We start from the raw sequence: 20,182 nt of genomic DNA on the forward strand, positions 1-20,182 counted from the left end.
TTCCTTCTTCACTCTGTTCCAGGAAAATGGTATTGATCACTTTTGCTCCATGATGAGGTCAGAAGTTTCCATTATCCAATCATCCATCCATTCATTCATTCATTTATACATACATAAATATCAATGACAAAATTTTCTTTTTCCATAGCAATTGCTAGAAGTCTGGAGGAAAGATCACCTGAAGACCCAAACTCTGATACTATGAGTATGTGAAAAATATCATACTGACTTTAAAAATAACTCTTTAATCATATTCACATAAGAGGAATAAAGGGCAGCACCAGGCTGACTAGGGAAGGGAGCAAGGAGTTCTCCCTCTGTCCAGATGTCAGCCTGGCACCGTTCTGAGATTACACACACAAGTGGGGCTGGGTGTGGAAGTAGAATAAGGGAGAGGACTGAAGAGACAAAGGTAAGAGGGGAGAGGAAGGGCTTGCAGTAGTCTCAGTCGGTGGACTCCAGCACAGATTCACTCAGCGCAAGGTCCCAGTAGTGCTCAGCCCCATGCTTTTTGAAATGCTCCCGAGCCATGTTCTCTGTAGGGCACTGTTTGAACTTCATCTCCCCAAAGCTCCGGTCTTTGGCTGTACCCTGGGAAAGAGACAAAACATGTAATAGAAACACTGCAATTTCTTATAATAGTCCTTTATAAAACCTGGTAACACTGTGTAGCAATGTGCCTAGCTGAAAGTGATTTTATGATAAAAACAATTCTAACCTCTACCCCCCTGGGTATCTGCTGAGTTCTCATGACTTTCTGTGGGTTTGTTTTTTTAATTGAATACAGGATTTCTTCGCTCTGGTGCCTGGATGGAAGAGTATGTCAGGACGGACTATGGGAGATGGGATGAACTTGTTTCCCACCAGGCCTCTAGGACCTTTAAGGAGAAAGGAGTTAGAGGCTAAAAGGACTCTTTTCACAAGACTTAGTGAGATTTTCATACCAGCAGGAGGGTTTGGGGCCCAATGACAAAGAACAATACAAGGGTGAGGGGGAGAGAGGAATGGGCGTGAGGGGGGGCTACGTGCAGACAACTACAACAGAAAGATACAGTACTTGGTAGAATCGTGTTCTCACCAAAGGCTGCAATGTCAGTCACAAATGCAACCTCAAGAGGCTTTTCAGGGACCAGATTCCAAAAAGGAGGCAAGAGCAGAACTTGGCTTGTTTCTGAATCTGAGAGACAATTCCTGAGGACTCTCAGAGGTAAAGAGAATTTTAAAGAGATGATGGGGCTGGAATATTAAATATGTAAGTGGGGACTTATGAGACACAGAAACAGTTATAATGGTTATTATTACCTAATTAGTATGCATAAATTGGAGGAATCTGGGATAAGACAGAAGGACACATGAAAAGCAATCAGTAGCAATTACCTATAGAGTGGTCTTAAGGAATCAGGGAGCTGGAAGGGACTATTTCAGTCAGGCTCTGTGTGGTTAGAATGTATTCTAATGAGTATTCACTACTTTTGAATTAAAATACTACTCTTTTTGGCCACACTTTGGGGTATGCAGGATCTTAGTTCCCTAACCAGGGACTGAACCCATGACCCCTGCAGAAGTGTGGAGTCTTAATCACTGGACCACCAGGAATTCCCAAAGTACTACTTTTATAATAAAGAACTGGTTCCTAAACATGAGCACATTTTAAAACTAGAAGATACTCATGTATTCAACCTAAAAGAATAAAATGAAAAAATTAACACAAAGGTAGAAAATACTTACAATGTATAAAATGTATTTTGAAGTGGTAATATAAAGGATTACTGCAGTATATCAAGTTAAGAATACAGTTACTGAGGAAATAAACTTTTAATGCTTTCTGGAGAAACAGGATAATATTTTACACTCCACAAAGGGTGAATGAGCCCTTAGTTCACAACTTGGCCTGAACAAGCATATGCACTCATTTATTCATGCTTAAGAACTAATAGTGGTTCACTAAGAAAATTTTAGGGATGAAAGAATGGTACAACCATAAAAATGTTCCATTTAAACAGTGATTTAGTCACATTTTATGAAGCATCATTACATAATAATTAAGTTTTCCACCAAAAAAAAAAAATAGCGAGGGAAAATAATATCCACATTTTATAGACAAAGCAACAGTATTTTATATTAAGTGTTACTTCATTGCCCAGTTGCACAGCTAGTAAGTGATACTGCCAACTTAGTCAACTTTATATTTTTTTCTTTTTGGAGATGCCATGCATGATCTTAGTTACCCAGCCAGGGATCAAACCCATGCCTCCTGCATTGGGAGTGTAGCATCTTAACACTGGACCACCAGGGAAGTCCGCAACTTTATATTCCTAAGTCTAGTACTTCTCTCACTATATCCAAAGAAAAATCCTACAATTCATTCCCCTCTTTCTAAGTGTCATATCCACGACTGAAATAAATAAACAGAGAATTTTTATTCTTGCCACCAGTTTTCCATAGTTTTCCCCAGATGGCATAAACTATACACCCATCAGTTTAAGTAAAATATAACCAGAAAGGATTTGCTGCCGAATACTTAACAATGAATTCCAAAAAGAAACACAAAGTACTTAAGGGATTAGTTATTATTTATAAACAGTCAGGAATTAGCTAAAGTTTTGCCTCACTGTTTAACAGAGGATCACCTACCTCCCAGACTAGTACACATTTGTTGGTTTTCTTCACAGCTTCCTCATCAGATTCCTCATCATCTGGAAAAGACAATATAGCTAAATCTTGCTCTAGACTTAGACTAGACACCAAGATTCAGGTTCCAAACAAACAGTATTCAAGCCTACCCAAATTCTTTTAAATATTACCACTTTTTCCTCATGTATTGGGATCAAATATCTTCTGTTACTCTTTATTTCCCCCCAATTAGACTGATACCTCCTATCCGGCAGGGACATTAATTAATTCAGCAAACATGGACTGAGTACCAACTCTGTGTCAAGAGCTGTGCCAGGTACTGGGAGTAAGGAGATAAAAGAACAATAAAAACTTGTCCTAAGCACTTCAGATGCCAAAACAATAGAGTCCATTCTCAAGGAGTTTTTAGTCTAATGAAGAAGGGCAGATATATGGAATGAAAATATCTTAGAACACTTGCAAAACAAAATACAAGTCAATTATCATAAAAAGTGTACTTTAAGTACAAAAATACAATGAGGAAGAACAAAAAGTATAAGAAGGCCAAAATTATGAAAAATAAGGTTCTCTGCACATGGTAAATGCTAACCTAGGTCTTCAAAGAAGGGAAGAATAAATATTGATGGAAGAATGATGGCCAGGAGGATGTCAAATAAATATATACAAGATAAACTTGGGCAAAAGAAAAGCATATTTTTCTGAATGAAGCAGAACTTTTTTTGGTCTAAAAAAATTTTTTTGCCTTCAATTCTTTAAAAAGCTTTTTATCAAAAAACTATACAATAAAAAAAAAAACTATACAATATAGACAATGCACATATGAGCGTGCAGCTTGCTGAAAATTCACAAACTAAATGTACTCATGTAGCCGGTATCCAGATTCTGGGCTAACAGAGAAACCAGCAAGTAGAAAGGCCTTACAGGACAGGCAGGAGAATAACTAATATTCATACAGTAAATACTTTATGAATGTCTAGCATATTTAAAGTCCAAAAGGGTTTTTCTAAGATTCTAAAACATTATCTAGTATTTGCAAGAGTGTGAGAGAGAGGGAATAGATGAATGGACCGAGTACCATCCCACCCACCTCCCACTTAATCCCCTCTAACCCCCATTCACCATCTCCCTTTGTGTTAGATGTCTGTTCATCCCACTTTATCCGATGCAGCATGAGACGCTTAAATTTCTTCTGGGCCTTGGGGCCTAGAAACAGAGAAGAAGAATTTTGCCAGAGTTGTGGAAGACCATGGGGTAGAAGGAACCTCTGAGCTCACTCAACGCTCAGACATTAATATGGTAGTTGAAGCAATCCCAGGAACCACATCCTAGGTTCTTCTACTTCAATAAATAAAGAAACAGAGGCCCAAGATATTGAACACAGGCATGACTCTTTTGCTCAATTCTCCCACCAGGCTAGTCACTCAAGGCCTAGGCGCCTCGCGTGTTTCAGACTCACCCCCTTCCACTACTACCACGTTGACATCCTTGTGCAGTACCACCACCCCTGTCAGGTACAGCTGCCCAGCATTGGCCTCAATCTTGAACTTCTTGGCTGGGTTGCTCAAATTTCGAACTCTGGAGAAGGGAAAGTTTAGTTATGGGCTTCATTTTAGCATCAGTAGCTGACTGAATGGAATGGCAAATAAAGATGGGTCCAAAATAGTTTTCTTTCTAAAAACAAAGGCATTTGGAGTAGGCAAATATACTAATGCTTGAAAGGTAGAATTGATGAATCTAGAAGTGCTTCTACTGCCTTAAACTTCTTCAAAGTCTAGCACAGTACACTTTACAACAAGTAGCAGGTAATCAAAATTTACTCTAAGAACAAAGGAGAGCTACTAACCATCATCCACAAATATTTATATGCTTGGTTATTCTTGACAATAAAAAGATCAACAAATTCTTTGCCCTCTAGATGCTTATAATGTAAAGTAGTCACAATACTATGCATGAAAATTTCTATAAGAACACATGAAAAACTGTTAGAGACAATTACCAATAGTGAGTGGTCCTGAGGATCAGAGAATAGGAAGGGGACTTTTTCAGTAAGTGTCCTTCTGTATTGCTAGAATGTTTTTTATCTTAGAGCACTCACTACTTTTATAATAATGTACCGTTTCTATAATAAAGAACTAGTTACTAAACATGAGCATATCTAAATAAAAGACATATATATACTTGACATGAAAGAGTAAAATGAAAACATTAAATCAACACAAACGGTAGAAAATAATTACAACACATAAAGTCCATTCTGGAGTGGAAATAAAAGGATTACTGCAATACACTAGGATAAGGATACAGTTAACTGAGGGAAAAAACTTTTAATGTTTCCTACAAAAACAGTATTTTATGCTTCATAAAGAATGAATGAGCCTTAGTTCACATCTTGACCTGAACAAGCATATTCACATTCATTCTTCAGAACTAACATTAGTTCACTAAGACCTCAGAGATAGAAGAGTAGGTTTTTAACCCTCATCGCTGTAAAAGATCTACTAGCTCTTGATGTATACCAGGATCATTAAAGAGAGTAGAGCTGATGTTAGGTATGCTTTATACCAGTGATTCTGCCTTGAGCACTTGGAAAATGTTTTGGTATTTCTAAGGGAAACACTGGCCCAGTCTGGACACCTACCTATATACAGATATGTGTACCCCCTGTGAAATGTCTTCTTTAAGCTTTTTAATTTTCTTGACCTTTCTCTGTTCTGCTGTAAGTTTTCGGGCAGCATTGGCCTCTTCATGCGCTCTGTCGTGACAGGAAGGACATCCACAAGTGAGAAAGGCATTGCAGATCAGAAGCAGGGCTGAGGGAAAGAGAGAGCAACGGAGAACTCTCCCCTCCCTCCAAATATGGATCCCCCAGAAGAGTTCGGGAAAGGTACTTGCCCTGGGTTTCCACCCAATCCCATGGCACTTACTTCTGTCTTTTTGCCATCTGAGCTCTGACATGGGCTTCTACCTTCGTGGGGTCTTGAACAGCTTCCGTTCCTAATACTCGCATCAGATTTGAAATTCTCACTGCAGTGAAGAGATGACAGAGATCAATCTCCTAAGTCACCACTCCAGCTAGGGTAATCTGGCAATCTCTTCCTACCAATTCATATTGTTGCCCTATTTCAAATCTGCTCAAAACTCACTTCCTCCAAATACTTCTACCTTGAAAGCCCAATTAATTCAGCATTTGTGGGAGGTCAATTAATCTCAGTAATTGGTATACATTTATTCACACTGCTTGAAAATTCGTGAAAGAAAACGAACTTAATTTTGTTGGTATTTTTCACTTTCACTGCAGCATTTAGTGAAAGATCCTATACATAACAGTGCTCACTCAAAATACTACTAACTGATACTGGAAACTATAGGAGTGAGGTTTTTTAAACTGCATTTTCATTTTTTAAACATTTAAGAATTATGTATACCACAACTCTGTGCAAATACTCCAACTACTATCTCCATAAACTTTAAGACGATTATTTTTCCAGGAAGGTAAGAATGTTATACGGTCAATATTACTTAAGAAACAGGCTTAAATGACCTCTACAATGACTATGTTGATCTGATTTAATAAAGAAAGACAGTAGAAAATTTGGGAAAGGAAAAACCAATGAATGATTCTGAGAAACAAAAAGCATTCAAATATACAGAAATACTAAAGATCCTCTAGAATGACAGGAAGAAAAACTTTCCACCCTTTCTTCCCTGCCTTTAAGATCTGTACCTTTGGGTTCTGGAGGAGGCATCAGGCCCAGCCTGACTTTCTCCTGTAGCTCCTTCTGTGCTTCCCTCCTCGTTTGCCTTCGAAGTTTCTTCTGTTCCTTCTTGGTCAGATATACTCCCAGAGTAACTGGTGTGTCATTGTCAACTGTCAGGCAGAGAAATGAATATACCAAAGCAATTAGCATATTACAGGGATATGGGTGAATATCAATCACATTAAAAAGAACTTTACAGCAACACAGATGGACCTAAAGATTGTCAGACTGAGTGATGTAAGTCAGACAGATAAAGACAAATATATAATGCTTATATGTGGAACCTAAAAAAAGTACAAATGAACTTATCTTTTAATAAAACAGAAATAGTTACAGCCGCTGAAAACAAACTTAAGGCTACCAGGGGCTACAGGGAGAGGGATAAATTAGAGGACTGGGATTGACATATACCCATTACTATATATACAGTAACTAATAAGGATCTACTACATAGCACAGGGAACTCTACTCAATACTCTATAATGGCCTATATGAGAAAAGAATCTAAAAAAGAATGGGTTTATGTATAAATGATATACTGTGCTGTACACCTGAAACTAATATAACATTGTAAATCAACTATGTCCCAATAAAAATTTTTTTTAAAAAAGGACTTTTAGCTTGTTTTTAGTTATTTTTAGGTCATCATAGTAGTATTACAGTTATGTTTTTATTAAGTATTCTTGGAACTTCCCTGGTAGTACAGTGGCTAGGACTCTGTGCTCCCAATTCAGGGGGTCTGGGTTCAATCCCTGGTCAGGAAACTAGATCTCACATGGTTCAACTAAGAGTCTGCATGCCGCAACTAAGACCTGGTGCAGCCGAACAAATAAATAAATACTAAAAAAAAAAAAAAAAGGAGTAAAAAGTATTCTTATTTTTCACGAGTCATGTTCTAACTTGTTTTTCTTTACGCAACTGAATTTGATAAACTGAAACATGGCAGATATCGAAAAAAAGATTAGAGCTGCTCTGACTGCTCTGCGTGAGGATTTGGGGTATGCAGAGGGTATCCAGAATCCCATCTGGATCATACCTACTAAACCTCAACGTGTCTACGGAATCTAACTTGAAAACCACTGGCCAAGATGATGAAATTTCTAATTTAAGAGTTACAGGGATTGGGAAAAATCCTCTGGGCTCCCAAGTCAATATATTAAAACAAACAAAACCCCCTACATTCTTCTAATGATTCACACTGAAGACAACTAAATAGATTCTGATTAAGTACAATTCAGTGGTTATTATTATTTTTATTATCTCAAAGTCTGAATCTATTTTTCTGAATTTATTAGAGATCCTGATAAACAAAGTTACTGAGTAAAAACTAACCTTCTCTGTTCATCTCAAATCTGATCAAAGTGTTAGCATCGTCTGTGATTACTTGAAAAAGGAATGTCAGTTAGTGTCATCTGTACATATGAGAAAATTCTGTATTGTAAGTGATTTATCCAGGGGTTACAGGTACAACTAAAACCAATCTCTTCTGACTAAGCCAACAGACTTTCGCTACAAAACAGATAAACAGAAAGGCTGAAGACCAGGCAGACTGAAGATGGCAGGGGTTTAGTGGTGGTGTGCTAGATTAGAGTTGGGAGTCAACACTATTGCAAAAGCCCAATATGAAATACAGATATCCATCAGTGAGGCCATCTCTAGTTTAGACCTCAATGCTCTATAATAGCTGCACTCTCCAATACTGTAGCCACTAGCCACATGTACTATTTAAATTTAAATTAAAATTGAAAAAAATTGTTAAAAATCAGTCCCTCAGCTATATTAGTGCAACTCAGTTTTCAAGTTCTCAGTAGTCATGTGTGAATAGCAGCTATAGTACAGACAGCCCAGACAGAAATTATATCCATTATCACATAAATTCTTATGGGCTAATACTTGTCTAGAGCTTTGACTGAGTAATCTCTATATTACCTGGAGGGTTGAGCTGGGCTGGATGTTCAACAAGATTTGTGATTCCAAAATAATCTTCTCTCTTGGGATTTTCCTCTGTACTAAAATTGGAGGAAGAAGGGAAAACAGGATATGTGGGTAGAGACGATTCCAAGAGAGAGGCAATCTCAGAAACACAATAAAAAAATCCACTTGCCATAGTGCATTCTAGTACTTATTAAAAGTATTTGCATATCTATATATGCAATTAGATTACATGTAATTTTCAAGATAAGAAAATGGTCCCACTAAGGTTGGATGCACTCTCTACACCAGTCATTCTCAACCTTTTTTTCCTACCCTAACACACTTAACAGATACCATATTCTGTCATTAGTAACAATAATTTTCTGGGACAGTGGTTGACAAAGGATAAGGAAAGGCTGAGACACAATCTCCTTAAGTCATGTATCAGAATAATGGAGGAGATATGATTAAAGGTCTCTGAATGTTTCTTATATACTTTATTTATCATTCTCTCCCTCATCAACTAAGAATCCTTTCTCTATTCTAGGACTGGATCTTTAAGAAATGTAAACATCTAAGTAGCAAAAGAAGGTAATTAAGAAAACAAATATGCTAAAACACTAACAATGTATAACAAAGCAAGCAGAAAATATTTGCGTCCAATCCTCCTACATTTATTGACCCAAAAAACTAAAAACAACCCATAGAACATATTCTTTATGGCGCTTGTATATGGTTATCTATTTGCCTTAGATTTAAAATTTTTACTTAATGCATGAGTACCATCTTTCCCATTAAAACTCTAGCCTTATTAAAAGGTATTTACCAACAAACTCACAGGTCAAAGCCATTGGGGATGATGTAAGAGTCCCACCACTCAATTTCAGGGATGTCACCTTCTTTCAATTCCTTCTTAGGAGCAATGAGGGCCAGTCTAGTTGAAGTATGAATTCCTGTTTTTCGAGCAGCCTGTGAGATCTCTGCCTGCAGCTTCTCTAGTTGAGCCTAAAGACAAGTTAAGACAAGAAGATAAACTGGAATCAAAGAAAACAGGGAAGTAGTAGAATCCCAAATCTTAAAACACTCCCTTGTTGAACTCTTTACATCGAACACAACAAATTCAGATTTTCTGAAAGCTAAGAAAAAAGAGCTGTTCTGCTTTACTTTATTCATTACTTGGTTGATTTCCATATATATGGCTCTCATCATCACCCCTCTATCCCAGTGTGTGCCTGCAGCAAATATGCAGAAATGGAATTTTATGGAAAACTTCTGAGAGGATGAAAACAAGAAGGTAAAAGTCACTGAATATATGGTCAATTAAACTATCCAGGAATGTGGATTGTCTGCAGCAAATTTTAACAGCAGGCTAGCTTTCCTCAGATGTCCTGAGGTTTCTGAACAGTTTCCCTCCACTGATTGTTGTATGTAGAGAATTTTCAAATTCAATTTCCTTTCTACCTAAGTAGAACTTAAGTAACTGAGAAAACAAATCACTAAAAATCAAGTATTCTAGGAATAAATACAGTATTTTAAAAATTACTCATTGCTTTACTACTTATTTATTTAATTGCCAAAAACATAGAGAATTAAGTTGACAGTATTTCAGGATTACATTCAGTTTCCTTTGTCACCTTCCTAACTTCTTCAAATTTCTAATTTTATTCTAAGCCAGATACCTTTGTCCGTAATCGTTGGGCAATCTTTTCAAATTTGCCCTTGTCATGGAATTTAAAAGTGCGTCTCTGGCGCTGGGAAGGGGCAATTGAGACTCGTGGATCAAAAAAGGTATTAGATTCCATGTCTTCTGATGGCTTTTCTTTTAGCTGTTGCTTGAATTGTTCCCTCTTCACAGCCCGAATATTGGCCTTCAGAGTAGGCATTCTGTGTGTCAGCTCAATTTCCTTGCCTGTTGCATCCACAGTTCGACCTTGTTCATCAAGAATCAATGGTGTAGGTTTAGTTTGATCTTTTAACTCCACCTTCCTGAAAAATAGCCCGAAAGAGGAATAAATCCCATATAAAACAATAAGGCAGGAAAACAAACACAAAAAATATAAACAAATCAAAACCCACCAGAGACAATTAGGTTACAAAATTCTAAGGAATATAAACCCATCAATGAGTAATAACATCTTGACTGAATATATGAAGCTGGACAGTTGAGTATGGAGTATAATTAGATGAAATGAACTTACAAATTACAATGGCAAGAAGTTGGAATCCTATCATTCTTTACTCCTGAATTCTTGAGTCAGGGAATGGCAAACCAATTGAGGTACTAAAAATAAAGCCTATCACCTTTACCCAGTTGCAGAGAACTCTCAGATCTGGTCTCACTCAATACGGTTTAATGGAAATAGCTCTTGAGTTAGGAACCAGGAGACCTGATCCTGTTCTTAGCTCTAATACTGGAGGAATAATCTTAATTTTAGTTCTACCATTCATAAAAAGAAGATAAACTCTGCAACAAAAAAACCAAGAGAATAAATTCAATTGGTATTTACTGAACATATATAAGAAATATGAAACCAAGAAATGATTTAAGTTCCTTGGAAGGAAAGGATAAGTAACACTCAAAGGTATTTATTGCTTCTCAAGCTTCAGAAAAAACGAATTCCATGAAATAGATACTCACGGGGGAGCAATGCCCATAGCATGGAGATTGGCCAGGCCCACCATGTTGGCATTGCCGATGAGCCCTGGCTTCAGTGCCAGCTGGGCTTGGATGCGGGCTTGTAGTTCAGCTGCTTTCCTTGCCTTCTCAATGGCATCATTCATGAAAGTGGCGGCCTGGGAGGGCTGAATAGTGTTGCCAATTGGAAGTCGCTCTGGTTGGGAGGATGAAGGAGTCTTTGGCTGTGAGATAGAGAAAAAGAAATCAGAATCAGAAAAAATTAACATAGGCAAACAGATCTCTCTCTTTTACACACACACACACACACACACGGAGCGGTGGACTGTGGTAAATTGAGGGTGGAGCATGCAGTCATTTTCTGGACTCTCATTTGAGTAGGTGGCAAGAAATTCTGTGTTTAACAGTCTTCTTTTCAGAGAAACCTGAAAAGAGGTTACAATACCTGAGGTGTAGGAGGGCTAATGAAGCTCAGTTGCTTTTTCCTTTCCTCAATTTGCCGTGTTGCTGCCTCCATCATCTGTTTGATCTGCTCTCAGTGGGGTAAAAAGTTGAAAAACAGTTAACACCTCTTTTTTATTTCTCCCATACAGGTTCCTAAACTCAAAGGGCTTTTAGGTCTAGAGAAACTAGTATTTTTTGAATGATCCCATCATATTCTGCCTGTACCATAGGCTAGCAAATTTAGTAAAGATAAGCTTACACAGTTGATCACTGGAATTTTTCAACCTATCTTCCCAAGGCAGGACTGGCATGTTAAGTAGTAACACAGCTTGATGAGCAAGACTCTGGAGTCAGGGAAACCTGAGTTTGAATCTTAACTCTGCCATTTAATGCCTGTGTGACCTTGAACATTGTATTTAATTCTTAAATCTCCAAGTGTCTAAAAGGAGTAAAAACAGTACCTACCTTACACGGTAACTGTGAACATTTAAATAATGCATGCAAAATAGAATCCATAATATTATTATATTTAAAAAAAAACCACTACTGGTCCTTGAGTTCCTAGTTTGGGTAACCAGAGTCCACAATGTAGACTTGCTTCCTAGTCTCCATCAATCCCTTCCTCTGTCCTAAGGAAATTCAGAAAAATAAGCTTTGAGAACATGATCCAGTAACTCTTCTTGAATTTCCGAAAAGAGTCTGCTGTCAAGGTGCTTCAAGGTTATTTTTTTTAATTTATTTTTAACAATTTCTTAAATAGTGACATATTTACATAGTTTAAAATTCAAGAAGTACAAAAAGTATACTCTGAAAATATTTACTATTTATATGGTATCAGAATTTTTAAACAATGCCCATTTTAAATACATAGATAATTTCTATTAAAAAAAAAAACCAAGTCAATCTGAAATTATTTAAGTGGATTAAGCTTTCTGCATTATATTATTTGGAAATTCTTCTCTGTCATCATGCTGAGTTCTAATTATTTCAATAATTTTCTTAATGACACAGTGAGGTAGATATCTGAGCAAATGATGTATGTAACACACCTTCCTTGCCACATAATAGGTGCTCAAAATGCTATTTCAATAGCCTTCAACTGGGCTGCTGTTGTTGTCATTCAGTCACTAAGTCATGTCTGACTTTGCAACCCCATGGACTGTAGTCCGCCAGGATCCTCTGTCCATGAGATTATTCTGGCATGAATACTGGAGTGGGTTGCCATTTCCTTCTCCATTCAACTGGAATCTCTCCTGGTTAAACCAAGAAATGATGAAACATAAAGCAGAAAAGAAAATTTCCCCAATGCTAACATTTAGTTCAAATTAAGGATACAATAAATCCATCTCTTTCTTCTTCAACTCTCAAAACCACCGCTTCCAGTTCTTAACTACTAACCTGGAGCTTAGTCAGCATGCCAGGACTCTCTGAGGGAGGCCCAGGGATCACTTCTGGCTCCTCTTCTACCTCCTCAAAACGGGGTATCCGTCGCTTCTTTACTCCTGATGATTCCTTGGAGATCTCAGAGTCATCACCAAACACTTCCTAAGGGAACCCAAGGTGAAAGAAGAGTTGTATCCCTGCCCATGGGAGAAGGGAAGAACAATTCTAGTCCTTATCAGTATTCTGTGGCTTTTCCCAGAGTCTTCTATACCCTCCACCAAATGGACCATCTCACCCATCTCAACTTCATTATTTTCCTACTCCAGTCAAACAAATTCCATCCCCATATTCTTATAAATGTTCCCATCCCAAGGTCTTTGCAAATCTTACGGCCCACATTTGTAATTATCTCCCTCAACTTTTCCCCCAATCCAAACCCTGCCTAAAACTCACCTCCTCCAGGAAGTTTTCCTCATTAATAATCTCATCCCACTCTGATCAAACTGTTGTTTCACATCCTTTTAGTACTTAAGAACTTGGTTCATACTAGGTAAAATTACATTGTTGATATTTGCTTGCCAAGTGTTAAGTCTTTCAATGTCACTATGTACTTTCTCCCAGCTAGCGTCTAAGCTCTTCCAGGATAGGGGTTTTCTCTCTTCTTCAATATTCCCCAATAACACTTTGTTCTCATCTAACAATGGGAACTCAAATATGTTGACTAATTTGCAGGATGAACTTAACAGGACCAAGAGTGGCCAACTGGAAGGGACAATGGGAAAAAGCAAATGTACACACCGGTGGTAGGCTTTGGGTGACATCCCCTCTTCACTAGGAGGGCTCGTGTTTTGCAAGGACATATCCTCGGCCAGGGGCGAGCGCTTCCTGGAACTCCTACAGTTCAAGAAAAAGGACTCTCCCATAATATATTGTGTGGGATGGGGACTGAATGGACCAAAATGGGACCCAACTCCCAAGGCTATCTAGATTTCCTTCAAGAAACCATTTTTATTAATCCCACCCAATGTAGTCACTTTATTTGTAGCAGGCCCTCAGCACTTATACAGTACCATGTCCTACCAAAACCATAATCTTCACTCTACAGATCTGTGAATTTCTCCTTAAGTGTAACAAAATTCAACTAAGTCTGAAACTTTATAGTCAACCTTAAAATTTCCATGAAAACTGCTACTTGGATTTTATCATTTTTGTGACTGTATTTTGTTCAGCCCTCCCATCCCCAAACCCCTGAACTGAAAATTCCTTTAAGGCAAGGACTATCATTCCTCTGATCACCCTGCAAAACCCTCAACGCAAACAGCACACAAATCTCTATTTCTCTTGGTTCCACAGCCTGGTCAGGGACCAAACAGACACAGCTTATTCACTCTTGTGACTCAGGAAAAGCAAAAGGATAGCCAAGGAATCAAAAGCACTTTAGAAGGTTTGATGGAAGTTGCAGAAAAGATTTTAAGAGACAGAAAAGAAAAGAGATAGATCAGCTACTTGACACTGTTAATACTGAAAGAGACCATGACCAATCAGCAGCTACTGGATAAAAAGTGAAGAAAGTAAGGGAGTAATGATGGTCCCTTTAAGTATTCCACTCATGGGGCCAGGTGACCTGCAATATGCTATACAGCAAAGAGTAGGCTCTCAGGACATATGGTAAAAAGTGAGTTCTTAGGTATCCCATCTACAAGTCATTGCAGAGAAATATGTGAAAAGCAGGAACAATGAGGTCTATAGCTCAGGGAGCAGTGAAGTCACATTCTGAGCAATCTATTAGGCCTCAAGTAAATCAAAGCATAAAATCTTAAAGTAATATATTTATTTTTTTAAAAAGGAGATTTAGGGAAACATAAGAACCCAAACTCCTAACTGTATATGAAAAAGGACAAAGCAACTGTTTTCTTGGAACATTTTAACCCATGAACTTAGGCAGTTCATCACCATACGATGGTGATAATACAAGTTCACCCCTTCTACTTCTATATCTAAGTAACTCTCTTAAATATCAGGTATTCTAATAATGGATATTAAAGTGTGAGCCAGGTAAGCTCAGCAACTTTGTTACCATTCAAAACACTCATCAGATAGTTAACTGTAACCTACCTTTAGCTCTCGTTTCCTGCTCCGGTCACTGCTGGACTTGGAATGCCTAGAGCTTCGGCCTTCCTCCACAGCTTCAAACAGTTTGTCCACAAATCGGAGAGTAGAATCATCAAGAAAAGGTTTCAGATGGTCTGACAAGAAAAAAAGAGGTGGCAAGGTTGAAAAGGTATTTCGTCCAGATACCAACACTGGAATTTTATGCCTAGGAGGGAGGGAAATGCTTTCTTAAGTTTTTTGTAGGATTCTCATAAATTCTCTTACACTGAATGATTTTGCCCCATGAGATAAAAATACAGTTTTTTTGGAGTAGGAAGTAGCAGAGCCAGAGCAACCTGTTTAGGTTGAGCATCAAAGTTTAGGGTGAATAACCACTGTAACTTTTCCTAAACTGCAAGCTGGAGGAGACTACCATTAACAAAATCTACCTCCTCAACTTTTTAAATGTATTTTATAGAGACTTCTATATGCTTAGATGTTGACCTGAATATATCCATCTGACTTTAGCATATTTCCTAAGTAAATATAATTTAGGTAACTCAGTGCAGCGGTCAAAGGAAATCAGTCTGAGATTCAAAATATGTCACAAATAGTATTAAAAAAAAGGAAAATTAATTATTTAGGCTATTTCCATTATAATGGAGAGTGAAAAAGCCACTTTAAAACTAAATATTAAAAAAAACTAAGAGAATGGCAACCAGATCATTTCACAGCAAATAGAAGGGGAAAAGGTGGAAGCAGTGACAGATTTCCTCTTTCTGGGCTCTAAAATCACTGCAGATGGTGACTGCAGCCATGAAATTAAAAGACATTTGCTTCTTGGCAGGAAAGCTATGGTAAATCTAGACAGTGTGTTAAAAAGCAAAGACATCACTTTGCTGACAAAGGTCCATATAGTCAAGGCTATGGTCTTTTCAGTAGTCATGTACGGTTGTTGAGAGCTGGACCATAAAGAAGGCAGAGAATTGAAGAATTGATGCTTTCAAACTGTGGTGCTGGAGAAGATTCTTGAAAATCCCTTGGCCAGCAAGGAGACCAAACTAGTCAATCTTAAAGGAAATCAATCCTGAGCATTTTATTTAGGATTCATGCTAAAGCCAAAGCTCCAATACCCTGGCCAGCTGATGCGAACAGCTGACTCACTGGAAAAGACCCTGATGCTAGGAAAGATTGAAGGCAGAAGGAGAAGATGCCAACAAAGGATGAGATGGTTGGATGCCATTACCAATGCAATGGACATGAACTTGGGTAAGCTCCAGGAGATGGTGAGGGATAGGGAAGCCTGGTGTGCTATAATCCATGGGGTTATGAAGAGTCGGACACAACTTGGTGACTGAACAACAACAATTATAATGCAAGAGAAAATAAAATGTGGCCTGACCTTTTTTCAGATGCTCCTAACATAGAGAATTTTGGGGAACTTCAAAGTAGCATTTGCAGTCATCCAACATGTTAAGCCAAAAGATTCAGAAAGATCACACATACCAGCTGCTTTCTTCTTGTCCATGCCCTTCCCCACACAGTTCAGTGCTGCTGTGACCACTGTGGGCTCTGAGAAACCCAGCACCCTCTTCACTGTCTTTTCTATCCATGGTTTCAGTTCATCCAGCTCCCTCTTAGATAGTGCCATTCTTTGGGAAAAGGAGGATAGCTCAAAACAGGATTCAATACTGCACCTAAAAAGAAATCAGTAAAGTTAGAGAACAAGAAAAGACTAAAAGGACCCCAGGCAATGATTAGTATATCAGGAATACTTTCCCCACTGCTATTCTCAATCCTGGGCAAGTTCCTCTAACCTCATTTCAAGCCAAATACTCTCAACTTATACTTCAAAACAGAAAGAACTACATTGTTTGATTTTTAACCCTAACTCAGTAATATCATCAGCTAATCAATGAAATCTGTGGAATAAACAAACAACCCTTGTGAAGAACCTAGTCTGAGAAATGAGTTCTAGCTTCTTTTCTGATTATCATATTCAACAAGGACTGTAAAACATATAACATGAAAACAAGACTGAAAAAGCCCACTCACAGGCCAACTTTTCTATTCTTCCTACTTCCAGGCAGGCATTCCTTAACCCAGGGCTTCTTTTAAGGGAGACAAAGAAGAGATGGCTTATCCAGGTTACATCTTACATTAAAGCTCCTAATCCTCAAGCCTGTTCTGTCACATTTCTCTGTATTCATTGTCATCCCAGTGAGAATTCTGTACCCAGATCCTTTTCTCTTTTGTTCTACAGGGTCTCTGTCATAAGTAATCCCTCAGTTCAGAAAAGGTTACCCTCATGCACTGTGGTGACCTGAATGGGAAGGAAGTCCAAAAGGGAGGGGATATATGTATATGTATGACTGATTCATTCTGCTGTACAGTAGAAACTAACACAACATTGTAAAGCAACTATACTCCAATAAAAATTAATTAAAAAAAAGATTACCCTCATTTTGGATGTACTCTTTTCACCTTTATCCTTCTATTTTTTAGCTTAATACAGAAACCATCATACAAGACTCTACAACAATCTGTTATTTAATACAAATTGGTACAATTCTTGAACTTTATTCATGTTTACAGTCTTATCTCCTACTGAAACCTCAAAAGTCTACATGAGCAGAAAGAAAATTTTATTTCTATAATTTTCTCCATATTGTCTAAAAGACAATAAATTAGACTGACCTCAATTCCAAGTTAACCTCCTCCCAGAAGTGCCACACATCAGGGTTCGATTTGGGTGTCAATTTTTCAAGATGTTTTAAGACATCTTTTCCCTAAAAGGTACAGCTTGATTAACTTCTAATTGTTGGCAGGTTTATCCTCCAGAAGACCTATTGCTAAATAGTGTATGTAATTTTGGTATAACCATATGAAACCAGTAGCTTAAAGTCAGAAACTAGGGGTGTAGTATTTTGTGCCTCGGTGACATGTAATATGAATAAATCTGCAGTGGCTTTATTTACCCATCAGGAGATAGCAGGATAGCCTATCAATCTCAACATGTTAACTGTGCATTGTTCAAAAGATGCATATTCAGACACCACAGAGTGAAGAGCTCACACGCACCTCTACCATTTACCAGCCTTCTGACAAGTAATTCCTCTGAGCCTCAGTTCACTCATCCTACAAAATGAGGACAACTGTCATTCTTACAAGGCACTTAATTCATTCAATAAATATTTACTGCAAACCTAGTAAGTTTCAGGCAGCCTACTGAGTGCTGAGGATACACATAACGGTGAACCAGACAGACAGGAATTCTTGCCTTAACAGAACTTATATTCCACTGGAACTGAATCATAGGCTAGAAAGGGTAAACAATTCGAAAATCCAGAGTTACAAATGGGGCATCACTCTATTAGATGAAAGGTGTGCCCAAGCACTATACTAACAAATGTACACAACTTCAACCCATTTCTCCGTAAGATAACGTGCAAACTAAACAGCCAATAGGCAAAAAATAAAAGTTCCAAACAGTAACGAGCTTTGTCACTAATCAATTGTTCAACAGTAACTGCGTGGGGTAGGGGTGGGGTGTGGTTCTGGTGTGGAAGGAGAGGAAGGCAGAATGATCTCTGAATGAGCAGGGAACAGAATTTAATCTTCTGAAGGATTTCCTTTCTCTGTTCTTTGCTACAAGTCGAATTTCATCCCTGAAACTCCCATTCGTTTCTTTTTTGCTCTTTCCGCCTCTCTGAGCAGCCCGCTACTCACCTGTTCTACCCCAACTCATCTCAGTGCTAGTCCCATCAGCTCGTCCCTTTCCCGCCCCCGCCCTTTCCCTCTCAACAACCTCATTCCAACCCGTTCTCCCACAGAACCTTGTTCTTTTCTCAGCTTCCTTTCCGCTGAACCTTCCCGCCTCTGTCCTTCTCTCGAACTGTACCCTACCCCAAACACTAGGACAACAGGATACCCTCTCCGGGCCCCGGGCCACCACTCACCTCACAAACTTCAGCCCCTGAGACGGAGCCCGAACGTTACACCGGAACCGGAAACGCTCTAGCCGCCCTATGGCCTGCCGTCCTACCGCCACGGCCGCCGCCACGCCGCGGTCCCACAACGCGTGACGAGAGAGGGTGGGGCCGCCGGTTCGCGCAGTCGTAGTGGCCACTTTCCCCCGAGAGAGGGAGCGCATGCGTAGCGGAGTCATGAAGTTTTACGTTTGCTAGTTCCTCGCCTCGTCGGTTTCCCAGGTAAAGGTGTGCAACGTTAGTGTTACCTGAAGCATAAAACGGGCTGCCTGTAGTATTCCTTCCAGGTTTCCCTGGTAGCTCAGACGGTAAAGCGTCGCCTGCAATGCAGGAGACTTGGGTTCGATCCCTGGGTGGGGAAGATCCCCTGGAGAAGGGGCAACCCACTCCAGTACTCTTGCCCGGAAAATTCCATGGATGGAAGAGCCTGGTGGGCTACAGTTCATGGGGTCGCAAAGAGTCGGACACGACTGAGCAACTTCACTTTCACTGGTAGTATTCCTAGTGTGGCGAATAAGTGCCACACTTATGCCACAACTAAAAGCAGGGCTTCTGCGTTTGGGCTAAACCTGGACTAGTACAAAGTAAACCCTCCGAGAGTCGTGATCCCTAGCATTAAGGATCCGTAGCATCCCCTCATTAGCTTCTGTCCCTAACTTAACAGTGGTGCCAGAGATCACTCAGGAAAAGTGAGTATAGGATTCTGAAGATGGTAGCCCCTCCCCCCTTTTAGAAATTTTTTTCCCTTCCATTCTTTCTCGGAACAAATAATTAATGACTATCTATTACTATATGTCATGCATACACTGAGAGTCAGTATTACTTAATGATTTAAGCAAGAGCACGAGTTTTAAAGCCGTCTGTATTTATATTCCAGCTCTCCCACTCATTAGCTGTGACATTAGGCAAGTTCCTTAAGCTGTTTCCTCACGTGTAAAAAAAAAAAAAAAAAAATTCATCTCATAGGGTTGCTGTGAAGACCACAAGAGTGACAGTGCTTCTCAGAGAGTTCAGTAAAGCTGCTTGGTATATAACAATATATGCAGTTGATTACATACATGTAGAGGTCCTAAACTTACATGACAAAGTCTAAACTCCTGATTCTAACCACCACCGTCCTCCCCAAACCAGCTCCCAACACAGTCTCCCTCATCTCACTTAATGGCCACCATATGTTTACAGGTGATGAAAAATTGAAATTATAATGGAGTAATCATAGATAAGGCAATGACACCCCACTCCAGTACTCTTGCCTGGACAGAATCCCATGGACAGAGGAGCCTGGTGGGATGCAGTCAATGGGGTCGCTAAGAGTCGGACACAACTGAGCGACT

The 20,182-nt window shown here is 39.0% G+C and overlaps 1 protein-coding gene across 6 annotated transcripts; it reads right to left on the bottom strand.

The window, feature by feature from the left end:
* Positions 1–225: 225 nt before the first annotated feature.
* Positions 226–18,948, bottom strand: PRPF3 (pre-mRNA processing factor 3). Of its 6 annotated transcripts, XM_055584430.1 has the most exons (18): positions 18,819–18,906; positions 17,941–17,997; positions 17,557–17,648; positions 16,366–16,556; positions 14,884–15,014; positions 12,784–12,930; positions 11,387–11,470; positions 10,945–11,165; positions 9,986–10,292; positions 9,145–9,311; positions 8,322–8,401; positions 6,359–6,502; positions 5,559–5,658; positions 5,273–5,386; positions 4,091–4,209; positions 3,754–3,837; positions 2,635–2,696; positions 226–591 (listed from the first exon to the last, which is right to left on the bottom strand). In XM_055584430.1, the coding sequence occupies exons 2-18, from the start codon at positions 17,947–17,949 to the stop codon at positions 445–447; spliced, it is 2,199 nt and encodes a 732-aa protein (XP_055440405.1). In that variant the 5' UTR covers positions 17,950–17,997; positions 18,819–18,906; the 3' UTR covers positions 226–444. The 6 variants fall into 6 exon arrangements, with proteins under 6 accessions (XP_055440405.1, XP_055440406.1, XP_055440408.1 ...); XM_055584431.1 differs by lacking the exon at positions 17,941–17,997 and having other exon boundaries at positions 18,819–18,879; XM_055584433.1 differs by lacking the exon at positions 17,557–17,648 and having other exon boundaries at positions 18,819–18,867.
* Between the last annotated feature and the right edge of the window lie 1,234 nt (positions 18,949–20,182).

This window comes from Bubalus kerabau, chromosome 6 (genome assembly GCF_029407905.1).
Source record: "Bubalus kerabau isolate K-KA32 ecotype Philippines breed swamp buffalo chromosome 6, PCC_UOA_SB_1v2, whole genome shotgun sequence".
NCBI lineage: Eukaryota > Metazoa > Chordata > Mammalia > Artiodactyla > Bovidae > Bubalus > Bubalus kerabau.

What these genes read in the sequence shown, in the direction of transcription:
- PRPF3 (XM_055584430.1), bottom strand. An exon ending in GCAGGAAACGAGAGCTAAAG is followed by an intron (nt 12,931 to 14,883) that starts GTAGGTTACAGT and finishes GGGTTCCCTTAG; the next exon opens with GAAGTGTTTGGTGATGACTC. An exon ending in CGTGGTAGTAGTGGAAGGGG is followed by an intron (nt 3,838 to 4,090) that starts GTGAGTCTGAAA and finishes CTCTGTTTCTAG; the next exon opens with GCCCCAAGGCCCAGAAGAAA.